At 41.9% G+C, this 20,092-nt stretch overlaps 1 protein-coding gene and 1 long non-coding RNA gene across 2 annotated transcripts; one reads left to right on the plus strand and one right to left on the minus strand.

Annotated features, from left to right (window-relative positions):
* Positions 1-4,941: 4,941 nt before the first annotated feature.
* Positions 4,942-7,903, plus strand: LOC115661812 (uncharacterized). Its single transcript, XR_008816108.1, has 3 exons — positions 4,942-5,868; positions 5,998-6,177; positions 6,679-7,903. It is a non-coding gene; the product is annotated as an uncharacterized LOC115661812 (long non-coding RNA).
* Positions 7,904-14,617: 6,714 nt separating this feature from the next.
* LOC115664406 (probable receptor-like protein kinase At1g11050) lies at positions 14,618-16,488 on the minus strand. The gene is made up of 4 exons (XM_056309605.1): positions 16,479-16,488; positions 15,743-16,300; positions 14,823-15,217; positions 14,618-14,635 (listed from the first exon to the last, which is right to left on the minus strand). The coding sequence occupies exons 1-4, from the start codon at positions 16,486-16,488 to the stop codon at positions 14,618-14,620; spliced, it is 981 nt and encodes a 326-aa protein (XP_056165580.1).
* Between the last annotated feature and the right edge of the window lie 3,604 nt (positions 16,489-20,092).

Genomic DNA, 20,092 nt, shown 5'->3' on the forward strand with positions numbered 1-20,092 from the left:
ATTTAAGCTTTCTAAAACTTTGGGAGTTGTGCTGCCTATACTCATGAGCCCTCTCACCAATATGGAAAATTGGGCCCAAGAGGCAAAAATAGTATTTTCTTAAGATACTCAGAACACTCAAAAAGGTATGTGTACATAGGTGAGCAAGAAAGCGGAAATATAACTGAAATCGAATCACAGGATGTCACATTCTTAGAGAATGAATTTCCTAAAAAAGGTGAAATAGGTGGAGATTACTCACTATACAAATCTATGGATCATGATAGTGAAGTTAGCGGGAGCATTGTGACAAGTGGGGAGTTGAGTGCAAACCGATCTCAATTGCAACCACTTGATGAGATAATACCACCATTATCTAATCCAAATGGGAGTGCAGTGGAGCGTAGTGAATCATCAGGGGTACAGCCTCCCATACGACAATGAAGTCGTAAAAGCGTTCCCCGTCGACGTTTTGACATCAAAGGAGAAGATTTCATGATCACTCCACAGGATGAAGATGAGCCGAAGAATGTGAATGAGGCTCTAATATGCCCCGATAAGGGAAAATGGATGCGTGCGATGGAAGAAGAAATGGAGTCATTGAGATCAAACCAAGTTTGAGAATGGGTTGATCTTCCAAAAGGACGCAAAGCATTGGGAACAAGTGGATTCTCAAAATAAAGCGTAAGGCGGATGGCTCAGTTGAGAGGTAAGAATATAATCAACAAGAAGGAATTGACTTTAAAGAAACTTTTTCTCATGTGGTTAGATTTACCTCTATTCGTCTGATTCTGGCAATAGTAACTAGTACGGATCCTAAATTATATCAAATGGATGTAAAGACTGCATTTCTCAATGGAGAATTAGAGGAAGAATTTATTTGGAATAACCTATTGGTTTCATTACAAAAGGCCAAGAGCAAAAGGTGTGCTGACTATTGAGGTCGATTTATGACATTAAGCAGTCTTCGAGACAATGGTATATACGTTTTCACAATACTATAATGGCATATGATTTTGTAATGATTAGTTAAGACAATTGTGTATATATCAAAAGATCAAAAGATCAATTTGTGATCTTATCATTATATGTTGATGATATACTAATTGCCGGAAGCAGTATGAAATTTGTTAATACAGTCAAGAATTGGTTATTTTCCAATTTTGAGATGAAAGATATGGGTGAAGCTGCATACATTCTTGGAGTTAAGATTTCAAGAGATCGTTCAAAGAAATATTTATCCATTTTCCCAATAGACGAATATGAATAAAATCCTTGAGCAATTTCGCGTGCAAGACTGTAAACTAATAGGTACTTCTATTGTAAAAGGCGAAACATTGAGCGACAGAATGTGTCCTAAAAGTCCATAAGAAAAGGAGCAAATGGAACATGTTCCATATGCCAGTTCTGTTGAAAGTTTGATGTGCGCTATGATGTGTATAACACCTGATATTTATTATGTAGTTGAAATGGTAAGTAGATATCAATTCAATCCAGGTCAAGCACATTGGATTACCGTCAAAAGAATCCTGAGATATATGAAGGGAAGTACCAACTATGTGTTGACTTATCAAGAAAGTGAACTACACCTTGAAGGCTATACTAATGCTAACTGGAGAGAAGATTTAAAGGGAAGGAAATCTACCTCTGGATATATGTTCTTACTGAATAATGGCGCTATATCTTGGAGTAGTAAAAAGCAACAGTGTGTAGCCTTATCGACAATGGAAGCTGAGTTTGTGGCTCTATTAGCAGCAGCACAAGAATCTGTTTGGCTTGAAAGATTTTTGGATCACGTAGGTGTTGCTCAGAATGCTGCAAACCTAGTATTGGTCTATTGTGAGAGCCAAGCAGCAATAGCGAACGCTAAAGATCCCAAGTGCTATGGAAAGACCAAACATATAGATATCAAGTATAACTATATTAAGGACATGGTTGTATAAAAGGAAGTGAACGTGCAGTACATATCTACACAAAGGATGATAGCAGATCCTATGACGAAGCCGATTCCTAGAGAAGTTTTCCATGGTCATGTGAGATCTTTAGGATTGTGTAGAATATGATTTACTGAATTTTGTAATTTTCCCTGAATGTTCACTATTAATGAAGTTTGTTATTATCAATGCCTATGAGTTTATATGACACTTATGAATATCAATGCTAAGTGCATTGTATTGAAAATGTATGTCGAACAGATGAGAGATTAGCCTACTCACATGGGTAATCGCCTCTACTTACGGTGTGATGAATAGAGATGAGACAGTTTTAAGCTTATTATATAGGTGATAATTGAGAGCTCAAACTTGAAACATGGATGTCGCCTTAACAGAATGTTAAGATGAGAAAATATAATTTATTATGTCCGAAAGTGAAATGACCAACATATTTCATTTTACCTGTTTTTAATGCTAGATGTGAGTTCTGATAGATGCTTATAAATAGAGTAGATTTGTGAACTTAAGTTAGATAATGGGTATGTTTGAACTATCATCTATACGGTATTGAGAGTAAAGATATACGCTCTATGGGAAAGGAGATAATACCGTATTATGTATTTCATATTAGGTATGCATGAGACGACCGATAAGAGTTGGCAAAAGTTATGATCTCAACCTTTTATGCCGTGTGAGACTCTTGAGGAAAATAGTTTCTCAATTAAGTGTCCTCACAACTCTTACTTATTCTCAAAATTTCTATTCAATGTTTGCTATCTTAGAGCATTGTCGATGATCATGATAATTCGATCTAACGAGGTATTTCTAGAAAAGGAAGCTGGATTGAAATGGAGAGGTTTAAGGAAAGAGAAAGATCAGTTGTTTATGATGTCACGTTTTATTTTTGTATTCACAGGTCGACCAATTATGATTTTGAGTAAATCATAGTTGTGAATACAATATACGAGATGCTAAAAAAGATCAAGAGAGATACAAATATGACTGATTGATCTAGGGAACTGCATACTGATTTTACTCTAGATAAATATACCAAATTTGAGCTATTATATATTCTTAACAGATGTATAACAATGAGCTCTCGAAGTATGCTGGTCGCATAAATTATTTGCCAATATGAACTTTACAAAGAAGAGAGTTGTGTTTAGCCCATCGTGGGCAAGTGGGAGATGAAAGACATAATGGGTGAGCCACCTAAGATGGGCTAAACCCAGCCCATGAACCACAAGGCCCATAAGGTGGTTATTTGCCTTTTACCATAAATAGTTGACTCCCGAAGGAAAACAAATGTGATTTTTCATATACACAAATAAGACACATCTTCGAAAAAACATCTTCTCCGGTTTTCCTTCTAAACACTAGTGGGTACTAAAGATAATCGAGGATCGCTCTCAAGTATGCAAAGTGGTATTTAATCTATGGAAATTCCGGGTATGTTCGTTATATGATATGCCTGTACGATCAGTGATACAAGTTGATGATTATTGGACATGTTTTCCGCGTTATACGAATGTGTTTCGGATATGTTGATTGAGGAATGTATTTCCCAACAAGAGCTCTATACCTATCATGGTATAACATCTTATTCAGTGAAAAAGGACACCAAGAACAACATGGGAGCATTGCAAGAAGCGCTCAAAAAAAATTCCCAGAGAAAAAGCTCCGGTAGCGAGCGACACACGTCAACTCCGCGAAATCTCCCGACCTCCAAGGTGTCCCAGCGACCAGCGGCTATTCATCACGTTCCCATGTCCCTGGCCGTGTCCAGCCATCGCGGTGAGGCGTCCAGCATCTCCGGCGAGGCACCCAGTGTCCCGGGCGAGGAGTCCAGCAGCACCGGCAGCCACGTCAGCTTTAAGCGGCGCCAGCTCGGTGATTCCTGAGGCACTCCAGTGATCCACGGACGCTCGACCACTTCCCAGTAGCTGGCCTTGATGTCCCTAGATGCCTTTGAGTAGTTCAGCAGCTTCAACAACTGATCGCCTGCGCTTATCCATCACCCGAACACCTCCCGGCGTCAAACTCCGCTCGGTGGCTCGTCAGGCGAGTGCCAGTAGTCCCGGTGGTTCCAACAGGTCTTCCGCTGTGCCAGGCCACTTCCCTGGTACATGGAGATCCCCCTTGCATCGTCTACAGTCGCTTTCTGCCGCTGAACAGCCGTCGCTCGTCACCGATCATGGAGAAATCCCTTCGGCGACACGTCTTTGCACTGAAGTTTCATCAAGCTCGCTGGTCGTCCTTGCCCTCGCCGAGATATCCTTTTGGTGTCCTTGGTCAACCCTAATTAAGGTAGGTTCAAGGTTTGCATGATTTATGTGATAGTTTAATTTTATAATATAGTTCGAATGCATATTTTATGTTAGTGAAACCAGAACTTCTCATGTCCAACAGCTTAGACGTGTAATACCATGCACATTTTCGAAAGCGAGCTCAACATCAGTTCACACAGCGAGCTCGCACATGAACAGCAAACAATAAAGGCACATGACCAGCATTTGACACACCCAAGCACACATAAACAGCGAGCAACACAACATGCCTATACGTGCAAATTTGTTCGCATTTCAATCAACTATATCCAGGAAACGCAGTAAGACACAACCAACCCAACTTCAATTGGACATCAAAACGTTTGTAGACAGAATGCGGTGGGAACTAACTATCTACGGTTGAGTTGGGCATTCTGTCGAACAGATTGTGAGCAAGCGGTATGAAACACTCGGTAAACAGAATAGCTTACAATTTGGAGAACAACCACATGATGGAGTCTCAGCGAATCAACCGTATCCTACCTTGGGGGAGATCCGAATGGTTACCTGCTAATAGATGAAGATCATGGAAGGACTCCGAGAACCTCAGGAAGATGACGCTCAGCGATGACAAAATTCCACGACTGAAACACTCTTACGGAGATATTCGGCTGCGATTGGCTCCGACCGGGGTGAAACGGAGAAGACTTGATTGAATGTTGCGAAATCTAATCGGATCATTTTTATTAGATGTTGTTATCGATTCGCCGGCAAAAATTCAGGTGTCGACATGATGAAGTCATGTCGACACCTGAATTAGCAAATGAAGTCATTGCTATATGCTCTTCATATTTGGTAAATTATTTTCTATGGGCTAGGTGATTACTACGTTCAACTTTTTCTTATCCCTACCGGCGCTTCAAAAGTGGTTCTGTGCCAACTCGAAATATTGGTGCAGCATTACCTCGAGGAGAGTGGCAAACAGCGCAACTGTCGACGGAACTTTAAGGCGAATGCCCCGTCATCTGGTTGATGAAAGGGCTGTAGTAAACTTTTAATCTGTGATTGCTCATGCAGTTGTTCTTGCCGTGCCGACTGCTCGTTTGTTCAATTCCTTTTCTCCAGGTTGGCAATTATTATGTTGGTAGCTTTGCACCCTTTTGTTTAAAGATGATGATGCTGCACGATCTACTTTCTGACCTTTTTACAGCTACAGTCCTTGAAGAAGCTTCCTGGAGACTATGAGAATGATGCATGAACTAAGCAGTTACTGCAACATATGTTGCTCCGTCTGAGCTCGTCTGGCGGCTGCTCACAAAATAAAAGGACTTGCTCTACTTGGACGCCTTCATTTTGTACCGATCTTAGGATTTCGATTTTCATCTTTACTTGAGCTCACTTTATTGAGCTCATGTGTCAGTTGTCGCTGTTCGACGCTCGAAGAATCTTTTCCAGTGTTTTTCGTCGTCAAACAGTCTGTTTATGTAACTTCGCATCCATTTTCATGGTCATCCTTGACGATCATTACAATTAGGGTCATTGCATCTTCTGACTTCCTCTCAAAACATGTAAATACATGCATTCAAGAAAGCAACATCATATGGTTGTGCTAGAGGGACCCAATATTTCTAGCCGGGGTTTCTTATTTTTGGTGTTCACTTCAGTTGCGAACAGGAGTTGCTCCTCAGGTTGTACATAGTGCAAGGTTGCAGATGTATGGTATGCTAGGTACCGCATCAAAAAGACATGTTGAGGTTTTCTTTTGGTATCCTTTGGTTCAGACCAATAATTTTGCTCTGTTTTTCACCCCGTGGCAGGATCAGACCAAGTTGTGGTGGGGAACATTTTACATCTCCAAGAACATGATGACGAGAATGTGGCAGAAGAAGTTGTTTCAGCATGTGGAAACGATGACTCCTCCAATGCCAATGGTTGCACCCATTGGGATGAGACATCTGAAATGGAATTTTCTGGTGGAATGTCATCCTTTTGTTAAGGTCAGAGCTAAGTTATTTGCCGTTCATGACTATCTGCCGATACACAGCCTTTCTAATATCCCATAAAGCAAGGAACCTTTCTAGGGATGAGCATTGGCAAATATTTTTTGCGATGCTTCTGTGCATAGAATTTTCTTTTAAATAATTGAAAGGAGTGGTATAAAAGGAATTAAGGGGTCGCCAACCCCCATGCAGAAGTCAATCAGGTAACTGACTTGTGTAAAATCAAATGCACCTGCATCTAACATGCTCACTCTTTTTCGGTTTTGGCCATTGTTGCCACTACTGACAAGATGCTGAAATATGTAGCTGACCGCAAGATAGAAGATTTAGAATGATGATGGCTCCTGAATTTTTTACAGGCTTTGAATTCAGAGGATATTGCTTTTGGGAGATATTCAGTCGATGATATTGTCCTGATTTGTGTAGTCCAACTTGCATTGTGAGTTCTAAGGCATGAAAGAAGTAGAATACTCTGACTTATGTCCTATTCTGTGGCAGTTCAAGAGTAATATACCCAAATAATGATGTTGCAGACATTTATCATGATTTGGCAAAGAAGGTCAGGTGCCTCTTGGGAATTCAACAAGCATCATTCAATGCATCTCGTTTGCATCCTGTTATTTGTGGCATTTAAGAGCGAATTTTCAAAATTCGAGGGACCCAAGGACTTGCAGCTTACACCCACCCCCCAACACAGACTTGATAAAAGATGCATAATGGCAATCCCTAGCATTGGAGATAGTGGTGAAGTTACCATGTGATCACTCAGACCACAAGTTTACATTGGTGGAAGTGTTTTTGGCTAATGATAGAACACTACATATGTAAAGACAGAGTTCCCCCTGTTCCGCTAGAATTTCCGAAACATGTTTAGGATGCTTGTGTGATCCAGTCAGATATGATAATGGCCCTTTTAGCTCAAGTGGACTAAGGAGACCTAAAGTTATGCCAAAAATTAAACTGCGTGATGATTGCTCATATTTATTTTTCTGCAAGAAAGAATTTTTTCTAATAGTGGGAGAAGGATACTTGTAAAGAGAACTTGGCTTGGGACGATAAGCGTAAAGTTTCTTCTACATTTCTGGATACTCTCCAACCTTTGTTTGTTCTGTTTCTGAGCCTCACTCAAACGATGTATCCCACAGTTCTCCCATCAGCTTGACAGAGAGCGTACCCAATGTCAAGTAAATTTCTCTCGTTCCTAATTTATTGGCTAAACCTCTTAATACTTCCCCTCTTAAGGTCTTCCGCACTACCTACAACATATCCCATTAAGAGCAGTTTCTGTTCACTTGGCTACACATTAGTCCAGTTTATTTTGGTATGTCATAGGGAATTCTCTATAACAAGTATGACAGGAGGTTACAGGCGGGTTTTTCAGAAACCAATGGACTATGAATGGTGTGATCTGGCTTTTCCTGTTATTTTCTGCCCCCATCTTTCTCAAATATCTTGTTAGCCGGATATAAAAATTCTGAGATTGTTCCTCTCAGCAACATTGTTTTCTGCTGGCACAGGGAGATGCTCAGATACAGTGATTATGGTGTACCGCTGGCCGAGAGTGATTTAGACAAATTTACCAAATTCAAGCCTCTCAGGGTAGCTGAAGGGAAGGACGTTGTCAGTGGAAACGAAGACAATAATCTATCAAATTCTGTGAACCCGTCTTGTGAGAACGGTGTGAATGCTTCAGTAAGCGCTGGTGAAGCTAGTATCTCTGACAAAGATGAAATCTATTGTGGTCGTGAGCTATTTTAGCCTATTTGTTAGGCATTTTTATTATATAGATTTCTTCCTAGTATAGAATCTTTCCTATTGTATATCTCCTAATTAGGGTTGTCATATGTCCTATATATATAACAGGATTGAGCATTGTAAATGTACAGAAAAAAAATATTCATTGAATACAACAAGGAGAGTCTTTTTCTACATGGTATCAGAGTCCTAGGGTTTGATCCTTGGGGTACTGTACGTCAATCATCGACTACGGCGGTCCCGCTATTGCGCCGTCCGACGTGCGTCTTACCCAATCTTCTTCATCGCAATTCAGTTTGCGAGCCGATCTCATGGCCGACGAACATCCGATTGTTGCAACCGACCTGCGTACGCTAGTGCCTCGCACGCCATCTCCGCGCACCGACCGCCGCGATGAAGCAGCCTCTTCACCCAAAGAGGCCGCGCCGCCGCGTTGAACCTCCCGTTGCACCGATTGTCAAGCTTGATGGCAAAAATTATGGCGTATGGTCCCAGGTTGTTGAGATGTATGTCTCGGGCAAAGACAAATTGGGCTATTTGAATGGTGATTCTCCTGAGCCCCCTTCTACTGATCCGTTTTTTAGACAATGGAAGATCGATGATTCTACGGTGAAAGGTTGGCTTATCAATTCTATAGACCCAGCCTTGATACCAAACTTTATTCGGTTTCCTACTGCCGGAGCCGTATGGGATGCTGTGGCAATGACCTTTTTTGATGGATCTGACACCTCCCAAATCTATGATGTTAAGAGGCAGGTTTCTCGATTGAAGCAAGGCGGTGGACCCATTGAGAAATATTACAATGATCTTCAAGGGTTCTGGCGTGAGATTGATTTCCGCCGTCCTAATCCTATACAATGTCCGGCCGATATTCTGAGGTACAATGCCATTGTCCATGAAGATCGAGTTTATACTTTTTTTGATGGTCTCAATGACCGCCTGGATAATGTTCGTGCTGATGTTATGAAGATGGATCCATTTCCCACTATTGAGCAAGCTTATGCCCGAGTCAGGCAAGAGGATATGCGCCAATCTGTCATGCTCTCCACTCCTGTCGAGGTCACCTCTGGTTCCGCCATGGTGTCACAGCGGGGCAAGGGTGATCAGTTAGTGCTTTCTGCCCGGGGACCTCGCCCTAAACCTGGTATGCCAATTCAATCCGAGGGATGCTCTCACTGTGGGAATCCTAAACATACAGCAGCATCTTGTGTTTAAACTGCATGGTTATCCGGACCAGTGGGATGATTTTCAGACCAAGAAGAAAAAACCAGGCTCCCAAAAGGGGCAGAATGGAGGTCAAGCCTCCTTAGTGACTAGCGGCTTGTCATAATTCCCATGGAGCTGAATCGGGGCGGAATGGAGGGCAAGCCTCCTTAGTGACTAGCGGCTTGTCATTAATTCCCATGGAGCCTGAATATGCTAATGCCGAATCTCTTGAAGGTAATTGTGGGTTTGTCTTTGCTAATGGACATGGTGATGGTCATCATGGGTGGATAATTGATTCTGGTGCTACAGATCATATGACTCCGGAATCTGGTGACCTTCTTACATCTACTACACCACGTCGAGATCGTATTTACAATGCTAATGGACATAGCTTTCTGTGGAGGTCTTGGGCGTGTTGCATCACGCCTTCTCTCTCTCTATCTCATACCTTGCTTGTTCCTTCATTGTCTAATCGTCTGTTATCAGTTGGACAGCTTACTAATGAGTTGAACTGTGTTGTGCTTATGTACCCTGATTTTTGCCTGTTTCAGGACATTCTCACGAAGGAGATTATTGGGCGTGGTACAAAGAGGGAGGGGCTGTATTTCGTGGATGAAATTACTTCTGGACGGACCTATCATTCTCGTGGACAGTTAGCTCAAGAGAAGGAACTTTGGTTATGGCACCGTTGGTTAGGTCACCCATCCTTTGGGTATTTACGGCATTTGTTTCCCAAGTTATTTCATGGTCTATCGAACTCTAATTTTCAGTGTGATACATGTATTTTGGCAAAGAGCCATCGCACTTGTTTTCCTCCCAGTTTGAATATAAGTTCTACTCCTTTTTTCCTTAATTCATTCTGATGTATGGGGTGCGTCTCCTATTACTACTGTATCTGGGTTTCGATGGTTTATCATCTTTGTTGATGGTTGCACACGTATGACTTGGCTATATTTGATGAAACATAAGAATGAGGCTGAAGCTATCTTTCGAACTTTCCACCGTATGATTCAGACTCAGTTTGGGGCCAAACTTCAGGTTCTCAGGTCTGATAATGGTGGCGAATACTTAAGTAAACCTCTTGCAGCTTATTTTCAAGAACATGGTTTGATACATGAAACTTCTTGCCTTCAGACTCCTCAGCAGAATAGTGTTGCTGAGCGCAAGAATCGTCATCTTCTTGAAACCACTCGAGCACTCTTGGAGGGTAGCCATGTTCACCATTGTTTTTGGGATTCTGCCATAGTCACAGCTACTTATTTGTTGAATCGCATGCCTTCCCGCATTCTGAGCTATCGCACGCCAATGCAAGCACTTGCTGCCCATGTGTCTCTTCCTTCGGTTCTTACATTGCCTCCTAAGGTGTTTGGGTGTGTCGCTTATGTCCATCTTCACAAAAATCAGCGGACCAAACTTGACCCTTGTGCAGTCAAATGTGTGTTTCTTGGTTATGGCCCTTCTCAGAAAGGGTATCGGTGTTATGATCTTGCCAAGAAGCGCACGTATGTCACCATGGATGTAACATTTATCGAGACGGAGTCCTATTTTCCACTAGTTGTAGAACTAGACATTGGTGGGAGGTAGGAATTGCAGGAGCGACGGATGGGTGCGCACGGCCACGTGATTATGAGGCTGCTGAGGCTGAAGATTTTGAGCTACTGCCGCATGATTCTGAGGCTGCACGACCAGACAACACTGAATTACTACATGGGTCCAAACAGGTGTCAACAGATGCACAGCCGCAACAGCCCTCCTTGTCTTTGCCCTCTTCGCCCTCTTCAATACCACTCCAAGCTCCTGAGAATATACCTGAGGTAAGTACTTCTACTGTACTTGATTCTTTTGAAGATACTGATATGCTTACTGGTTATAAGCTACCCGATAGGCATAATAGGAGTAAACCACCGAATCGATATTCTCCAGATGTAGAGGACCGCCGGTCTCGATACCCTATTGCAGACTATGTGTCTGCCAAGAGGCTATCCACACCACTACAAGCCTTTGTGTTTACGATTTCCTCAGTTCAAGTTCCAAACAGGGTTGAAGAAGCCATGAAGGATCCGAAATGGCTTCAAGCGATGGAGGCAGAGATGGAGGCGTTGGAGAAAAATCGAACTTGGAAACTTGTGGAACTACCAAAGGATAAAAAGCCGGTTGGATGTAGGTGGGTGTTCACAGTCAAACATAAGGCAGACGGCACTATTGAGAGGTATAAGGCGCAACTGGTAGCTAAAGGGTATACACAGACTTATGGGGTGGATTATCACGAAACATTCTCTCCAGTTGTAAAGTTAGACACTATAAGAGTATTGTTATCTCTGGCTGCAAACTTGGACTGGCCCTTGCATCAATTTGATGTGAAGAATGCATTTCTACATGGAGATTTAGAGGAGGAGATTTATATGGAGCTTCCACCTGGATACAAATGCGCAGATAAGCCGAACATGGTTTGTAACCTGGAAAGATCATTGTATGGATTGAAGCAGTCCCCTCGTGCTTTAGCTCAGCTATGAAAGGGTATGGATACTCCCAAAGTAACTCAGATCATACTTTGTTCTTAAAAGGTGCTCAAGGAAGAATGACAGCTCTTATCATATATGTAGACGACATGATTATTACAGGCAATGATAGTGCAGAGATTATGAGACTACGGGAATTATTATCTAGGGAGTTTGAGATGAAGAACTTGGGAGGTCTGAAATATTTCCTGGGAATCGAGGTTGCTAGGTCGAAGGAAGGGATTTACTTGTCTCAGCGGAAGTATGTTCTTGATCTTTTGACCGAAGTTAGCATGCTAGATTGCAAGCCTGCAGACACTCCTATGGTACAAAACTGTAAGCTTGGAGAGTACCCTGATTAGACGCCTACTAATAAAGAGAGGCAAAAGGACACTATTGGTGCCATAACTTGTGTACGGAGATCACTTTGGTGCCATAACTTTTTTTCGGATCACTTTGGTGCCAAAATAGGAGAAAAAAGATCACTTTAGTGACTCCGGCCAAAAAAAGAGCCACGTCAGATTTCCGGCGAGCCATGTCAGCATCGAAAATTAATAAAAAAGAGCCACGTCAGATTTCCGGCGGCCATGTCAGCATTGACACTAAAGTGATCGTTTTGCAAAAAAGTTGGCACCAAAGTGATCCAAAAAAAAGTTATGACACCAAAGTGATCTCCGTACACAAGTTATGGCACTTGTGGTGTACTTTTGCCAATAAAGAGAAATACCAAAGGTTAGTAGGTCGATTAATTTACTTATCACATACACGTCCTGATATTGCTCATGCAGTAAGTGTGGTGAGTCAGTTCATGCATGCACCTAGTGAGGATCATATGAGTGCTGTGTGGCGCATCATTCGATATTTGAAGTCAACCCCAGGAAAGGGGTTGCTATTTGCAAAGAATGGCCACCTTGAAATAGAAGGTTACACAGATGCAGATTGGGCTGGAAGTGTGACAGACAGGAGGTCTACATCAGGGTATCTTACATTTGTGGGAGGCAACCTTGTTACATGGAGAAGTAAGAAACAAAAGGTTGTAGCTCGGTCTAGTGCAGAAGCTGAATTCAGAGGTGTAGCAAAGGGGTTATGCGAACTTCTATGGCTTCGGAAGCTGCTAACTGAGCTCGGGTATCCACCAGGTTTGGAAATCAAATTGTTTTGTGATAATAAAGCAGCCATAAACATTGCTCATAATCCAATTCAGCATGATAGAACGAAACATGTGGAGATTGACAGACATTTCATCAAAGAGAATTTGGAGGCAAAAGTGATCCAGTTACTATTTGTCAAGTCTGAAGACCAGTTAGATGATATATTGACAAAGGCTCTGTCAAGTAGAGAATTTCATTGCTCACTTATCAAGTTGGGTATCAAAGACATCTTTGCACCTACTTGAGGGGGAGTGTGGTCGTGAGCTATTTTAGCCTATTTGTTAGGCATTTTTATTATATAGATTTCTTCCTAGTATAGAATCCTTCCTATCGTATATCTCCTAATTAGGGTTGTCATATGTCCTATATATATAACAGGATTGAGCATTGTAAATGTACAGAAAAAAAATATTCATTGAATACAAAAAGGAGAGTCTTTTTCTACATCTATATGGCTCTAAAGTTGGGTTTCACGCTTCCATAATCTTCCTATGCAACAATGGCCATAAGAGAGCTGCTGAAGACATCCATTAAAAGTTCTGCGCTCTCTTTTGGATTACTCAAAGAAGATTTACTAAAGGCGAAACAAGGTGCAGTCCTTATTCCCAGAGATCATGCAGAGATCCAAAGAAACGAGAAAAGTGTGCAAGGTGAAAATAGACAAATATTAGGACAGCCTGGACAGGAGTACAGTAAAGTAATAAAATCACACTTTGACCTCCAGCATCTTGAGAAAGCATTAGTATCCACTTGAGTTTGGAAAAGTTGCCTCCATAATTGCATGGTTTTAGAAGTGAGCTGATTTGATAGAAAGAAACGAGAACAGTATACACATATTTAGGCTCGTTCATCAAATCCTTTCTTGATTTCAGAGTAAAACCTGTCTGAGTTCAACATTTCCTGATAGGGGTCGTCTTTCATGGAAGCTTACGTGAGGCTACTGGAGTGCTTTATTTATAGTCGTTTGCCACTGGTAGGAAACCTAGGCCGTTTATGAGTCTTGCCATTCTAAGACGGCAGGTTTAGCAGCTGTTCTAACTTCTAATGGGCTTCTCCCATCTCCTCAAACAGCCTCATTAGCTAACGTGATAGGATCAAAGTGCATCTGATTCTCTCCGACCTTTTCTTTAGTGTTGAAATTTGATGGTTGAATCATGCAATGCAATAGTCGGAAAGTCTTACCAGAGGCTTTAAATTGTTCATGCTTACAAACTGAAACTTGGGTCATTATGCATTTGCAGGTTGCCTTTCACTAAACATTAAACCATGAACACGCTCATTGTGATTTTTACTGTCACAAATACAATAAAAAAAACATAATTTAAACACAACTCGCAAAATTCCTTACATCTCATACTGGCACATAACTTGTCACAGCTTGCTTCCCAGCAACCGCCGCCGCCGCTCCAATCCCTTGGGCCACCCCAGCTGATCTATTATATAATAGGACTTGAAGAAGTTGCTGGAATTTCAACAGTAAGTTCGCAGGTGATATATGGATTTAGAGGCTAGACGAACGATGCAAAAGTCTTTCGACTCTCATGTTCAGTAGTGCTTAGAGCTTATCTCCAATAGGTTAGAGAATTGGTGTCCTGTTATAAGTGTAAATAACGGAAGGAAAAGGTAATACAGCACCTCATAGTTTAGCTAAGTTTGCTTTAAATTTGGATCCCTTTTTCTTCAAGAGAGATTTGCTCGTTTTAAACTTACGTTCGAGTAGGTTTACATTTGTTCGAAATCATATTAAAGAAAGCAACCATAACATGTTGCTGCCAATCTCAGGCCCTGCTGCGCATTCTCTTAATATTTTGACTCTCCTTTCCCAGGTCAAGACAGTGTCTTTCCCTGTAATTAGGACAAAACAAGCTAAGGTTGAAAAATATGAAATAAAAGTTACCTTTCTGGTAAAGCTTCTTTTCTTTTTTCTCTTTATTTTTGAAGAATAAAAAACTGATAGAGAAATGAATGAAGCGGATCCGCATGTACTTAGTAAATGATAAGCTAGATTCCCGACAGGGCAATATTCATAGACCAGGTACTGCTCGCCATCTTCGATGCAGTACCCGAAGAGACAAACTAAATTTGGATGTCGGACCCTTGAAAGACCTTTGACTTCCCGTCTGAGAGAGTCGGATGTGTTGCTCTTGTATATCTGTTTTATGGCTACAACTTGTCCGCTTGGCAAGACGCCTTTGTAGACCCGGCCTACACTTCCACGGCCGAGGCATTTCTTCTCGTTATGGTAGTTAATTGCATTTTTTATCTCTGCCCTTGAGAATCTGTAGAGGCCAGACCACGTGTTCATCTCCTTTAGATGAGCCGATTTAGGAGGTTTGTTCTTCCCAGTCACGTGTTTTATCAGTGCAATGACCAGCATCAGTCTAACAGTAGCAATCAGCATCGCCAATGCCACTTTCACTGCGGAACCTGGTGAAGATACGATTGATTTGTGCAAAAATTATGATGACTCAAGAAGGCAAACTACGAATTATGCAGAGTTGGTGGATGTCTACTTACTTTTGACTTTGATGTAACCTGGTTCTGTTGACAGAAAAGAGGAGAGTCAAGATGAGATCGTGTTGAGACACTGGTAAGCAAATAGAGCTGAATGCATACCCTTAAAGCAACTGGGCAGGTAGGTATGTGTTCAGAATGAAATGAGTATCTTATTTTCCTGAAGGGAAATAGGGGCATAACAGAATAGCACTGTGTGAAGATGTTCTGGTTATTCATTGTTGCAAGACAAATTCCTCGTACAAAATCATTCGTCAATTTTGTAGGTTAGAGCAGTTTTCTTCATACTCCTATTCGTGTTAAGTTATCAAACATTTTTGCAGAATTTAGTTGACATTCGATTTAAAATCAGTGAAATCTTTAGTTACGAGGCAATACAAAGCACAAACTTTGCATGTTCTAGAATTAGTAGTCGTCATTTTTGGCTGTAGTCCTTACCCAGCTTGTCTAGAGCAGGCAGACATCTGTAGAAGTCATCCATCGACGCAAGATCCTCCGCTTTCCAAGAGGCTAGATAAGTAATAACAGCCACCCCACAAATTGCCCTTTCTGTATTATTGTTGTTTGCCTGATAATGATTTAATATGCTCTCCCTTGCGTTCGCTATTGCATTAATGCAATTCTCGCAGACATCATCGAACGAAGTGTTGAAGTTTGTGCAATTACCCTGTGCATCTCTATATGAATCTTGTTCGTTGATAAATGATGGCAAGAAGCTGGAGCACCGGCTGCTTCCCTCGAAGAGATTGTTGAAGCGACATGAATTAGCCGGCGCGCCCAATGGCTGGAGGAAATGGTTGCTACAGTCGCTCCACTGGTCGCTGCTGAGAAAGATGTTGCTCGTGTTATTTGCGTGAAGAGCCAAGGATTGGGACAAAGCCTCGAGGACATTTCCGCAGCAAAGCGTCGTGGGGTAGCTACCCCAGTAAGTGATCTTTTCTTGGTCGCCGACGCATTCGCCGGTCGGTTTATAGGGGAACGAGTTCAGTGGACAGCCTGCAATGCATTAAGGCGTGATGGAGGAAATGGCAAGTACGTCGTGATATATCATGTACTGTGCTTTTCTGTTCTTTTGGGTGTGCATCAAGTATCTCCAAGCAAGTTTTTAGCATCCTTTGTTCTGCATACAACCCTTTTGGTAGTACTGATTTATACGGATTTTTTTTCTACATACTTAGATTCATCGTGCATCGATACGCTTTTCCATTTAAATTGTCCATAAGAGGATTAAATCTCATCATCTAATGAGCTAGCGAATCTTTAAAGGACTTGCATTTTTCTTTCTACTGTCATCAAACTTTGACAGGAACAGATGAACGCGTGATGTGCGTTAGGGGTAAGCAAGATGGACCACCCAAATCGGGACCGGACCGGACCGACCGGTTTGGTCAGGTTCTCGGGAATATCGGTCCGGTTTCCGGTTCCTAAAAGTGGAACCGGTTTCCAAGCGGTCCGGTTCCCGATTCTAGGGTGGGAACCAGACCGGACCGGACCGATAAAATATATATATTTTTCTAATTTTTTCATATATATAATATTTAATATTGATCCCATTGGAACCGATTATTCAATTTTTTAATATATTATATATATTTTTTCAATTTTTTCCATGGCCTTATGATCAAATCAGAACTATAAAAGAAAGAACGGAACAATCGGTTCCCGGTTCAAAAATAATATTTAATATTGGTCCCATTGGAACCGGTTCATGGTCCCAAGACTAACCGGTCAGGTCCTCGGTCCTAGAAACTGGGAACCGGTTCTCCTGGTCCGGTTTCCGGTTCTTGGGTTGAACCGGACCGGATCGGGAACCGCTCACCCCTAATGCATGTCGAGGTTTGGTGACTCGACATGTATTGTGCGATCAATGGTGCTTGTGAATGTTGGAAATACAATGCGAAAACGACAGGATCTTGCAAATTAAGTTAATGCGAAAATACCAGAGAAATAAACAAGGAACGATAAATTTCGGACCGAACCACATAAATTTCTAGTGTCCTTTATCGTTCCTCGTTTATTTCTTTGGTATTTTCACATTGACTTAATTTGCAAGATGATGTCGTTTCTGCATTATATTTCCAACAATTGGTATCAGAGCTTGAGGGTTGGATTTTCTTGATTGTGATTTGAGGCTTTTGCTTGTCTGATTATTAACTGAAAATTCTGCTATTGCAATTATGTCTAGAGCAAAAGTTGAGATTGAGAAGTTTAATGGGAGGAACAACTTTGGGTTATGGAGCGTCAAGATGCGTGCGATATTGACAACCCAAGGTTTGGCCAAGGCATTAGATAGCGAAGATGAGTTGCCCATTATAATGAAAGCGGCTGATAAAGTAGAGCTAATGGAGAAAGCAAAGAGTATAATCATGTTGAATTTATCGGATGAGGTGTTAATAGAGGTGGTTGAGGAGAAGGATGCCGCAGCATTATGGGCAAAATTACAGGCACTATATGTAACGAAAGGTTTGAACAATCGTTTGTACATGTTAAAGAGGATATTTCAATTTCGATATACTGAAGATACGTCGATCAGATCTCACCTAGATGAATTTAATAAACTCATGATGGATTTGAAGAATGTCGGTAAGATACTTGATGATGAAGAGCAGGGCATGATGTTGTTGGCTTCTATACCGGAATCATGAGAGCACTTTACTGATTCACTACTATAAGGGCGTACTACGATTACCTCGGAAGAGATAAAGTCAGCATTGTTCTCTAAAGAGTGGCAGAGAAAGTTACGAGATGACAGTTTAGCGCAGGATGTAGCACGAGGACTAGTGCTTTGAGGTAGAGAACAACATCGAGGGTCCAGTAGCAGCAGAGGTCGAAGTAGGTCAAAGTCACGCAATAGAAAGTCTAAAGGACGCGTGAAATGCTTTGAATGTCACGAAGAGGGGCACATCGGGAGGGATTGTCCGAAGCAGAGAAATAGAGGTAACAAGCAGAATGCTACAAGCAGTGTGGCAAACATTGCTGAGGAGAGCACTAGTGATGCAGAGGCCGTCTTGTGTATGACTACTGGTTCGTTAGGAGACGAATGGGTGCTAAATTTGGGGTGTTCTTATCCTATGACGCCTTATAGGAACTGGTTTACTATTTACCAGATTGTAGATGGTGGTAGAGTTCTGATGGAGAATAATGTAACATGCAATGTTGTGGGGATAGGGACAGTTCGGATTCGGATGCACGATGGGGTGGTGCGCACACTGACAGACATGAGGCATGTACTAGTGCTCAAGAAGAACCTTATTTCTTTTGGGACATTCGATGATATCGGGTGTAAGTACACTGCTAAAGGTGGAGTGATGAAGGTCTCTCAAGGTGCCATGACAGTGATGAAGGAGAAGAAAGTGAGTTCTCTCTATCATCTACTGGGAGAGACTGTAATTGGAACTGCTGCAGTTTCATTAGGTGAGTCAGATTCTGACTTATCTCAGTTATGGCATATGCGTTTGGGGCACATGAGTGAGGCAGGTATGACGATGCTGAGTGATAGGAGGTTGTTGAAGGGTCAGAAGACAAGGAAGCTAGACTTATGCGAGCACTGTATCTTTGGAAAGCAACATCGGATTAAGTTTACTACAGTTATACATTCGACCAAGCGACCGGTTGAGTATATTCTTCAAACATCCGAGGCCCGTCTCCGGTTCCTTCAAAAGGAGGTACTCGATATATGCTGACATTTATCGACGACTACTCGAGAAAGGTATGGGTTTACTTTGTGAAGCACAAATCTGATGTGTTTGATCGATTCAAGAAATTTAAGGCATTGATTGAGAAGCAGTCAGATAAACAAATCAAGTGCTTGAGAACCGATAACCGCATGGAGTTCTGTGGTAAAGATTTTACCGATTTCTACGAGAAAGAAGGGATTGTGAGACACCGTACAGTGCCCAAGACACCACAACAGAATGGCGTTGCAGAACGGAAGAACATAACTTTACTAGAACGAGCTCGGAGCGTGCTTTCGCATGCAGGTTTAGACAAGGAATTTTGGGCCGAAGCAGTGAACATGTCATGTTACCTGATAAATCGGTCTTCATCATCTGCTATTGAGTGGAAGACTCCTAAGGAAGTATGGTTGATGAAACCTGTTGATTACTTCGGATTACGAATATTCGGATGTCCTGCGTATGCTCATACAAGTGATAGTAAGCTTGAGCCGAGTGCGAAGAAGTGCATATTTCTGGGTTATGCACATGGGGTGAAAGGCTACCGACTGTGGTGCACTAATCCCAAATCACCTAGTTTTCTAATCAGCAGAGACGTGATCTTCGACGAGACTGCAATGCTTCAAAGGAGGGGTCTTGACACACAATCAGCAGAGCAGACAGATCGTGGTGTCAGTAGTGAGGTGGAGATTTAGGTAGAGACTCCGGAGACCTCAAAGGTAACAAAAGTTGAGACTGCAAATGAGGCCACAGTTCCTGAAGTCGGTGATAATAAACAACCAGCAAAGGTATAGCACACAATAGCCGTAGGTAGACAAAGAAGGCAAATTAAACCATCGATACGTTATGGTTATACAGATATTGCTTATGCATTGACTGTAGGTGACGAGATGGAGACAGATGAGCCTTCATCTTACTCTGAGGCGATGGCTAATTCTAAGTCGTCACAGTGGCTAGGAGCTATAAGTGAAGAGATGGAAACTCTCCATCGAAATCAGACATGGGAGCTAGTCAAAGTACCCAAGAACCAAAAGATTGTTGGAAGTAAGAGGGTCTTTAAACGGAAGGAAGGCATTCCCGATGTCGAGGCAATGAGATATAAGGCGAGACTTGT

Source organism: Syzygium oleosum, unplaced genomic scaffold (genome assembly GCF_021117445.2).
Source record: "Syzygium oleosum isolate NSW1041296 unplaced genomic scaffold, Sole_v2.1 Sole_v2.03, whole genome shotgun sequence".
Classification (NCBI taxonomy): Eukaryota; Viridiplantae; Streptophyta; class Magnoliopsida; order Myrtales; family Myrtaceae; genus Syzygium; species Syzygium oleosum.

What these genes read in the sequence shown, in the direction of transcription:
- LOC115664406 (XM_056309605.1), bottom strand. An exon ending in GCCTGCTCTAGACAAGCTGG is followed by an intron (nt 15,218 to 15,742) that starts GTAAGGACTACA and finishes TATCTTCACCAG; the next exon opens with GTTCCGCAGTGAAAGTGGCA.